The 10,513-nt window shown below is 40.5% G+C and overlaps 1 protein-coding gene across 2 annotated transcripts in view; it reads right to left on the bottom strand.

Annotated features, from left to right (window-relative positions):
- Positions 1-373: 373 nt before the first annotated feature.
- TRMT44 (tRNA methyltransferase 44 homolog) overlaps positions 374-10,513 on the bottom strand; it is a 246,607-nt gene continuing 236,467 nt past the window's right edge. For both annotated transcript variants that reach the window (XM_069203438.1, XM_069203431.1), the window contains exon 11: positions 374-622. In XM_069203438.1, coding sequence (XP_069059539.1) covers positions 390-622 — 233 coding nt within the window. In that variant the 3' untranslated portion in view covers positions 374-389. The remainder of the gene's footprint in view (positions 623-10,513) is intronic.

Below are 10,513 nucleotides of genomic sequence, written 5' to 3'. Positions count from 1 at the left end.
GTTGCCAACCAAATAACCTACATGTCTTCCTGAAAGCTCTTTAAAAAGTGTGCATTAAAATGTCACCAGTTATTTCATACTTCAGCACTGGCGAATCGTTTGAGAATCGTCAGGCATCTTTGAGAATGCTTCCCCCAAGCTGCCCTGGAACGAAAATCCTAATAAGAATTTCGTTGCATTTTTACAGTCTTTCAGGTTCCAGTAAATACGTTCCATAGTCCAAACTTGAAGGGCTTCACACACAGAATCCGACTTCTTTAGAGACCATTTCTTGTTTAAAACTTCTTAAACTCCAACTTCGAAATGGACAACACAGCAAGCCCAAGATATTCAAGTCTTATAGTCAAAACATGCATTTAATAAATGACCAAGAGAAATAACAAAGTATTTTAATGTATTTGCCTTTTCGTTTTGGCGACTTGTGGCTGTCTAAGTTCGTTAGCCCCATGAGCAAACATACAGAATTCAGAAAGTAAAGGACAACCATCTGGATGATTCATGAAAAACCAGCAGAGACGTGTTTTCAAAAGGTCAGAGGGAGGTTTTCTTCTGAATTCCAGCTTAGCTCGCTTGGCAGCTTTCTCTTTTCTCCAGTCGCGAATGTGAACTCTTGCTTCATGAACTATGGGGACAAAAAGCAAAAGTCGTACCTGAACGAATGGCAATCACAAAAGTAATATCAGCAGGCGTGATGTCAGTTACAAGAATAACCTATGCCAGTGGTTCCCAACCTGTGGTCCGGGGACCCCTGGGCATGCGAAGCCTTCTCAGGGGGTCCGCTACTGCTTAGACAATTAAAAAACAATTAAAAGATTAGGATCCCAGCTTTCAGTATTGACTTAGTGGGGTCTCCCCGGATTCCAATAATGAGTCAGTGGGGGTCAACAGAAGTCATAAGGATATGAACCACTGACCTATGCAATATGCAATGTGAGTGGGAGTAGCTAGCATGCATAAACTAGGAATGCATAAACATAACTGAAATGTTTAAAGGCAAACTCGCATCATAAGAAGTTAACTGGATAAAGACTGAGAGACTAATAAGAACATTTTTATATTCTAAATTTAATATAATATAATGAAAAATCTCGCCAAAGTAAAAAAATATATATATATAATATACCAAGCACAATCGAGAACAGAGTGCATTCTGCATAGTTTTTTTTCCAAATGGCTAATACATATACCTCAACACAAATACTTCAACAAGACAGCACTCTTCAAAAGTAGTGTAACGATTTTCAATGGTAGTGGCTTAGGTCAATTGGCCACTGGCATTTTACAACTGAATTTCACCTTCTATAAAATATATATTGTATTAAGCAAGCGTTCACTGTTGAGAAGAATCAATAGTGGATGGGTTCCATTTTTCAGTTCGTTATGAACCAGTTTTTGCACTTATCACAATATTTTACACAGCTACTAGATAAACCTTTCACTTGTACCTACTAGTAAATAAACATTGCTACTCAAACAACAAAAATGGCATTGTTAGAAATTAGGTCTCTAGTTGGCAGAGGTATGTGTCCTGTTTCAATAGGGACCACAATCGTAGTCAGGGAAAGTCTTGCACAGAGCACAGGTTTATCTTAGGAGGCAAAGTGTAAAGTATTTGTGCACCACGTTAATTACAGTAAGACAATGACAACACCACAAAAAGGCTCCACACAAATTTAGAAAAACAGTGGATATTTGAGTGAAACAAGACTAAAATGAATTTTTAAAGATTAAATCCAAAAACAGTGCTTAGAAGTCAATAGCGCTAAACGTTTACGTGAGGTCTCCTACCCCCGGGTTAATCCAAAGTTCAGACTGACTGTGATGACAGGCAGGCTGGCTACAGGACTAATGCAGAGCCAGCAGAAAAAGTACTTTGGATGGAGCAAGCGCCGAAGGATCGATGTGTTGGTTCCGATCTGCTTACTCAGGTAGATTCGTCGTTGTCAAGCCTCGCAGTCGGGTCCTGCGTCAGCGTCGAGCTCCGTGGAGATTCATGGGATGCATCTTTGTCCAGCTGCGCAGCAATGTCCTCTAATTGGTGCTGCACTGTCGTTGAACCTCGCAGTTGGATCCTCTGTCGTTGTTGAAGTGCCAATGCGTCGGAGGGCACTGTGTCAGTTCTGAGTGATGCAGCAACCTTGATGTGTTGAGTTTTTTAGGAAAGCAGCTGCAAAATCCACTTTTGAATCCCAGGACTATAGAGGGCACCTCAGGAAAGTATAGGACTCACAGAAGGCAGAGTCCAGCAGCACCAGTAGAGTTGAAGGCAGCCTTTGATGTCCCTGAGATTGCAAAACAGGAGGCAAGCCAACAAGCCTTTGGAGAATCTTGGGTTCAGGGATGTAGAGGACACACCCACTCCTTCTCACTCCAGGTACGAAAAGCTGTGTTGGCAGCAGGCCAACAAAGCAAAGCAGGTAGAAAAGTGGTAGTCCTTCCTACAGCACAGAACAGAGTAAGCAGTAGGCCAACACAGCAATGTAATTAGCAGAGTGGCTATCCCTTCTGACAGCACAGCAGTCCTTGCTGGCAAAGTGTCCTTGGTTCCAGTAAGGTTCTGATTTGTTGAGGTTTGGATTCCAGTACTTATACCAAAATGAGCCTTTGAATCGGGGGAGTCTTCAAAGAGGACTCTGAAGATCACAAAGTCCCTTCCCTTCCTTCCCTTGCTCCAGACACTTTGTTTGAGGAGAGGCACAGCCTTATTCAGGTGTGTCAGCTCCTCTCTCCCTTCTAGCCCAAGAATAACAAGCAGCCTGGTAATGGGCCTTCAGGATGTGAATGTCAAACCCCAGATCCCAATGTGTGTGACTGTCTAGAGCAGAGGTCTTCAATCTGGGGGTTGCGACCCCCAGGGGGGCTGTGGAGTCCTGGAAAGGGGGTCGCACGTTCCCCCAGCCAATCCTTAAAATGCCTCAGCTGAACTTTAATTTGAGTCTCCTGTGCTGTGAAAACCGCACAGACAGCTAAGGAGACCTTCATCCCAGGAAGTCTGCTTCCTGAATGAAATGCAAATGTTCTCTACAAGCTAATCTGCAAATGTAAAGGGTGCTTGGGAGCAGCTTTAAATGATTGAATCACTCAAAGCTTTGTGAGGACAAACATTTATGCTTTTTGAGGGGTAGTGCAAAGAGTTAACAACTGTGCTGTGAAGTGAGTGCTTTTAATTGTAATTGTATTTCCACAGCGCTTACTTCACCTGGAGGTGTTGAAGGGACAGCTATTAAATAAAAAAGGTATTGCATATACTCTGATATTAATAAAATCTACATTTTGGAAGCACAGTTTTATCTTAAACCTTTTTGTAGTGGCCTATCTTATACTGTGTGTAATGCAAGTATAAAATAATGCCTTACATATTTGCAGTGCTTTCTGTCACAGGCTGTGACCTCATGGCACTAAAAATACACAAGTCACTATTCTCAACTGCACTAACCAAGATTTAGTTCTGTCACTCTCCGGTTACACACAGACCTCTGCAGATTAACTAATAGAGGTTTCATAATGCACTACAGTGCATTTCCCAATGAGTAACAACTTTCTTTTATTTATTTTTCATTTAAGCTGGCTGTTATTTTATATCTACCTGACAGTGAAAGACTTAAAAAAAAGAAACGTAGAGCATATTTTGGGTTTATTTATGAGAGGCTTGTGCTGCTGGAGCATCACTTTTGTTGACGGTCGGGCAGCACGAGCCTCTAAATCAGACCTCTGAGGTGACGCAAAGCCACCCTGAGAGGCTTTGAATGGCTTTGTAGATATGGAGTAAGGCAAAGCAGTGCAATCCGCTGCATTGCCTTACTTTGCGTCAAGGAGGCATTCCATGGGCGTTGTGGTGGGTGGGTGTTCCCATGCAACACAGATGGATTTTGACGCTGCCCCTGATTTACAAAATCATGTAAATTGGAGCAGTACCAAAACCTTATGCCTCCCCAGAGCAGGCATAATGAGGAGAAATGTTTTAATTTTTCCTTGTATTTTTCTCTTTCCATGTGTGTTGCATTCTGCCGCACATTTAGAAATAGGTACAATGCCTCTCTGGATTGTTTTTTTTTTTTGTTGGAATGTGCCCCTTCCTGCAAAAATACAATCCTGCCTATGCTGGCACTAGGCAACATTTGTGCGCCAGCGCAGGGGAAAAGGACAGAAATGCACTGTATTTCATAAATACGGTCGATTCCTGCCCTTTTGTATTGACGTGGGGCAGTGTGGCAAGAAGACTTGCGGCGCTCCCCCACGTCAATTCCTCATAAATGAGGACATTTGCTTTTAGCCACACCCTTGACCCCGCCCCCACACTCACCGACCTTTGGTTTGCTAAACACTGTTTAATATTATTTCCTGACAGAAAAAATGATTTGCTGTGGGAAATGGGGACGCTTATTATTGTTGATGATGAGGAGTACTAGGTTCTACACGTTTTTATCAGAAGGGGGTCCTTACACCTAAACTTTTGTAAGAGGGGGTCCTGGTCTCAAAAAGTTTGAAGGTCTAGTGGGACTGCACAAAGCCCAGCTATCATCCATCCCAGACGTATATTCAGAGACCAGCAGAGGCACAGAATGGTTAAAGTAAAGAAATGCCAACATTCTAAAAGTAAAGCACACAATGTTCATGGAGGAATCATTTACATACAAATATTTCAGCTATATTACATACTATTAATGTTGTAATTAACCATAAATCAAATTCCATAAATGAATAAATCTTCAAACAGCGTGTAATTCGTTTCTGGAAAAATGAAGGATTTTTATATATTCACTAATATAGCAAACCAACAAAGAGAATTGTTAGTATTTTTATACAAACACACTGGTGCCCCCACGGTTTGAGCCGTGGGAGACCGAAACGGCAACCTTATACTCTCCATGACGTAATTCTTTACTTGAGCTGCTGCAGTCCATTAGGAGAGATTTCTGATTGTTTGAAAGACGCCATATAGGACTCAAACCTTTTGTGGTTGGAGAGTCAGAATGGTTGGTGCTCTCCTTCTTTCCCTTGGATGTAAAGGGATTGTGGACTAAAGGGGTCAGCAGTGCGTTGCATAAAAACACAACAAATTCTCTTTGTTGTTTTGCTATATTGATGAATATATTATTAGTGGATATGTAAAAATTCTTCATTTTTGCAGAAACAAATAATACGCTGTTTGAAGATTTATTCATTTATGGAATTAGATTTATGGTTAATTACAACATTAATAGTATTTAATATCACTGAAATATTTGTATGTAAAAGATTCCTCCATAAACATTGTGTGCTTTACAGTTTAGGTTACCCAGTCCTATGGGGAATACCTATTTCTACCTGTCTTGCTCTGCAAGTCTGTAGCTACTGCTTCCATCTTCGAGGCACCAGAATCTGGATGTCTGCTCTTAATTGGGAAAAACTGGTACCTCGGAGGTGAAGTGCTCTGGCCTTCAGTGTAGCTCGTTTAAGTCATCATGGTCTAATATAATAACCAATACCTAAGTAGCGTGGGTCAATTGTGCTCACACCAGTGTAAATTAAATCCAGGTCTGATCCTCAGCGCTCAACCCCCTGGGGCTCCACTGCTTAAGCATCACCAGTCCTAGACATAAAACAAAGCATTGAAGGGGAGTGTTCTTAACCACCTTCTGTATATATTGTATATAACACTACCACTCCCCTTCACAATATTCACCTTCACTGTGTTTTAAGAATTAGGAGCACCTAGAATCATAAGTAACTTTATAAATCTTTAACAATGTGCAATATATGTTGTAAATTTTTAAAAAATTTAACAAGTTATGATAAAGAAATAAAATACATATCAATTAATACAATAAAGATTGGATATATTTAATTGACAAATAGATATCTCACAATGGAAGTCTAGGATTACTTCCCCCTTGCATTGACCATACAACATTAACTTTTGTCTATTGCCCGGGTCAAAAGGGTTAGAGGGTATTGTCTAATTGCTTTACATTACGTGTTTGAACTGACAGCTGAAAGACTCTTCAGGTTCTCGGCAAATGCATGCACAGATACTTCTGCTCTTGGATGAAAAGCAGGCAGCAAAGGATGATACCTTTTCTTTCCTAGGACCAAAATGGCTGGATTTAGATAGAATTGTCTATTGACTTAAGAGAATTAACAATAATTGGGTGTCTTGGTAATACAATGGGTTTACACTGTCTGAATTATTACGTAGAATTTAATCTAAATTTAAGTTCTTGCTAAACATGTATATGGGTTAAGCAAAACGTCTGGGATGGAATTAGTAGATAAACTCAGTATTCATTGCAGTTCTTTGCACATAGTATAGTATGGATTGATGCATTCAATGAGCTCTACACTGCTGTTTTGCACATGATTGCTCCTTTGGGGAGCTATTGAATGATATATGTTGATTAATGTCTGCGGTATCCAGGATGCTTCCACTTTTGATATAGATATTGGGATCATTTTAATTTATTGTAATTTATTTAATTGCTTTTGCAAAAAAACAAAACAAAAAAAACTATTGTTGCAGAAGGGAATCCTGAGTGCTCTAGATGTCAAGTAGCACTTTAAGTTGTATATTGCAAGTTATGCATAGCGATAAATTCTAGTACTTCATTGCATAATATTTACAATCTGCATTTTTAGTTAATTTCTCAATAAATCTTCTGCATAACATCAACTTTAAGAAAGAATGTATCGTGGCGTGTATACATTAAGAGGCATGTGGTTACAAACTGTAGAATGCAATTTGCACTTTTGAGAGTCTAGGTTTTAGATCATAATAACATAAGGAAATATGGAATCGTTTTTCATGTTTTGTATATTTTTTCTTGTTCTCTCTTGTTCATTTTGTATGAATTGTGTCATTTATATAGATGATAGGAAATCAATGAATTATAAACTGAATTTGCAATTTATTTTTGGAACTAGTTTCAGCTCTATCAGATGTATGGGAGTTTAAAAATCTTTGTATGTCACAACATAATGATTAATTCAGATATATGAAAAATGCTTCAGTTAAAGTGACATTCAGGGAGTGTTCCGCGTTGTGAAACCAAAGCCGGGCAGACAGATAAACAACTTCCTGCCAGGGTGTGTGCTACCTGAAAGAAATACAAATGTGCCCTAAGAATTGGTCTGCATTTGAAAAAGGTAATATGCAAATGTAAAGGATGCTTGAGAGCCAGTACGGGCTTTAATTGATCGAATCTTTGTGATAACAAAGTTTTTTTTTTTTGAGTGGTAGTGCAGTTAACAAATGAGATGTGATATGAGTGCTTTTAATTTTAATTATATTTACATAGCGCTTACTACCACAAATAGGTGTTGAAGGTCCAGGTATCTAAAAAAGATTCATTACACTGTCTGGGTATTGCTAAAATCTATATTTTAGAAGCATCATTTTATTGTAAAACCTTTAATGCATTTTGAAGCAGTATATGTCATACTGTGTGTAATGCAAGTTTAAAATAATGACTTGCATTTTCACAGTGCTTTCTGTCACAGGTTGTGACTTTGTAGCTCTAAACATACACAAATCATTATTGTCCACTGCACCACCCAAGATTTAATTGTATGGCTCTCTGGTCACACAGACCTATAATGTACTATTCTGCATTATCTAATGAGTAACAACTTTTTTTAATTTAATTTTCTTTTAAACTGTGTGCTATTTTATAAGAAGCTACCCGACGGTGAGAGACCTAAAAAAAACGTACAGAATATTTTGTTTTTGGCCACACCCTGGATTCTACCCTCACGCTCACTGACATCATCCCTATTGCATGCAACATCTCAGTTGACATACTTTTTTTAATGCAGTTCGACAGCTGGTTGGCCTGGCTGCCCATTCCTGTGCAGATGGTGGAAGTTTGACAAGAACTGGAGCACTGCACTGCACATAGCACTGACGCATCAGTGAGTACAGTTCACTCATCACAATATAGCAGGCACTGGTTGCGCTGCCTGGGGCGCAGCTGCGCTGGCTGCAGCAGTCTGACCACAGCTGAGACTCACTCAGCCTGGGCAGCAAGCGGCAGTTAGATTTATTTTTCACGTTGCTGCCTGTGCCTCCAGTTTGGTGCATGCCTCAATGACAATGTGGAAAAACGGACTTAATTTTGGGCTAAATTGAACCATGCATATGTGTTTTTTTAATGTGGGGGGCACAGTCGTGCACTGTCCTACAGTACTGTGCTAGCTGCTGCCACAGCTGCTCTCCCACCCAGACAATGCCTGCCTCAGCATATGGCTGCACCCCTGTCAGCTCTCACTCCCAGGCAGAAGCAGAAAAGTAAATCAGTGTGTCGCAGGAGCACACATTAATTAAGCCCTATGGTGCACAGGGGCACAGCACAGGATGATTATACCACGGGGTCGGGAAGAGCTATCACATGGTTCTCCGTGTTTGGACTCTCATGGCCCCGTCTCCCCCAAACATGATTGAAGCCAAAATCAGCAGCAGGCTAGGAGTCACTCACAAAACTATGGTTTGCTAAACACTGGCTAATATTATTCCTCTACCGAAAAAAAGATTTGCTGGGGGAATTGGGGGCATTTATGGTTGTCCATGAGGAGGAGTACCAGGATCTAAAAAATGTCGTCAAGAGGGGGTCCTTACACCTAAAATATTTTGACAGGGGGGTCTCTGCATCAAAAAGTTTGGAGACCTCTGCTCTAAGGCCTAATTACAAGTTAGGCACAGCACAATGAACAAGTTTTTATGTATTAATGTCGCTCCACCTGATTAGGAGTTCTTAGGTTTTTGCATATTCGTTTTTATTAGGTGTGGGAGAACCGGACACAATTTTCCCGGCTGGCAATTCAGGCTGGAAACACTGCATAAAGCATTAAGGCTTTGGTTGCAGCAACAGTCGAATCTCATTCAATGTTTTTTCCTCTAATGGGTAAAAATACCCCGTCCCACCCAATGACTCATAAACACATGGTAGCAGGATGATTTTCACAATGTACCCAGTAACTTAAAAACAATTATTTATATATATATATATCTATATATATATACAGGGAGTGCAGAATTATTAGGCAAATTAGTATTTTGACCACATCATCCTCTTTATGCATGTTGTCTGACTCCAAGCTGTATAGGCTCGAAAGCCTACTACCAATTAAGCATATTAGGTGATGTGCATCTCTGTAATGAGAAGGGGTGTGGTCTAATGACATCAACACCCTATATCAGGTGTGCATAATTATTAGGCAACTTCCTTTCCTTTGGCAAAATGGGTCAAAAGAAGGACTTGACAGGCTCAGAAAAGTCAAAAATAGTGAGATATCTTGCAGAGGGATGCAGCACTCTTAAAATTGCAAAGCTTCTGAAGCGTGATCATCGAACAATCAAGCGTTTCATTCAAAATAGTCAACAGGGTCGCAAGAAGCGTGTGGAAAAACCAAGGCGCAAAATAACTGCCCATGAACTGAGAAAAGTCAAGCGTGCAGCTGCCACGATGCCACTTGCCACCAGTTTGGCCATATTTCAGAGCTGCAACATCACTGGAGTGCCCAAAAGCACAAGGTGTGCAATACTCAGAGACATGGCCAAGGTAAGAAAGGCTGAAAGACGACCACCACTGAACAAGACACACAAGCTGAAACGTCAAGACTGGGCCAAGAAATATCTCAAGACTGATTTTTCTAAGGTTTTATGGACTGATGAAATGAGAGTGAGTCTTGATGGGCCAGATGGATGGGCCCGTGGCTGGATTGGTAAAGGGCAGAGAGCTCCAGTCCGACTCAGACGCCAGCAAGGTGGAGGTGGAGTACTGGTTTGGGCTGGTATCATCAAAGATGAGCTTGTGGGGCCTTTTCGGGGTGAGGATGGAGTCAAGCTCAACTCCCAGTCCTACTGCCAGTTCCTGGAAGACACCTTCTTCAAGCAGTGGTACAGGAAGAAGTCTGCATCCTTCAAGAAAAACATGATTTTCATGCAGGACAATGCTCCATCACACGCGTCCAAGTACTCCACAGCGTGGCTGGCAAGAAAGGGTATAAAAGAAGGAAATCTAACGACATGGCCTCCTTGTTCACCTGATCTGAACCCCATTGAGAACCTGTGGTCCATCATCAAATGTGAGATTTACAAGGAGGGAAAACAGTACACCTCTCTGAACAGTGTCTGGGAGGCTGTGGTTGCTGCTGCACGCAATGTTGATGGTGAACAGATCAAAACACTGACAGAATCCATGGATGGCAGGCTTTTGAGTGTCCTTGCAAAGAAAGGTGGCTATATTGGTCACTGATTTGTTTTTGTTTTGTTTTTGAATGTCAGAAATGTATATTTGTGAATGTTGAGATGTTATATTGGTTTCACTGGTAATAATAAATAATTGAAATGGGTATATATTTTTTTTTGTTAAGTTGCCTAATAATTATGCACAGTAATAGTCACCTGCACACACAGATATCCCCCTAACATAGCTAAAACTAAAAACAAACTAAAAACTACTTCCAAAAATATTCAGCTTTGATATTAATGAGTTTTTTGGGTTAATTGAGAACATGGTTGTTGTTCAATAATAAAATT

The sequence above is a fragment of the Pleurodeles waltl genome, chromosome 1_2 (assembly GCF_031143425.1).
Source record: "Pleurodeles waltl isolate 20211129_DDA chromosome 1_2, aPleWal1.hap1.20221129, whole genome shotgun sequence".
Taxonomy (NCBI): Eukaryota; Metazoa; Chordata; class Amphibia; order Caudata; family Salamandridae; genus Pleurodeles; species Pleurodeles waltl.
Note: the sequence above shows the minus strand (reverse complement) of the source record. Positions and strands in the feature narration are given on the sequence as shown.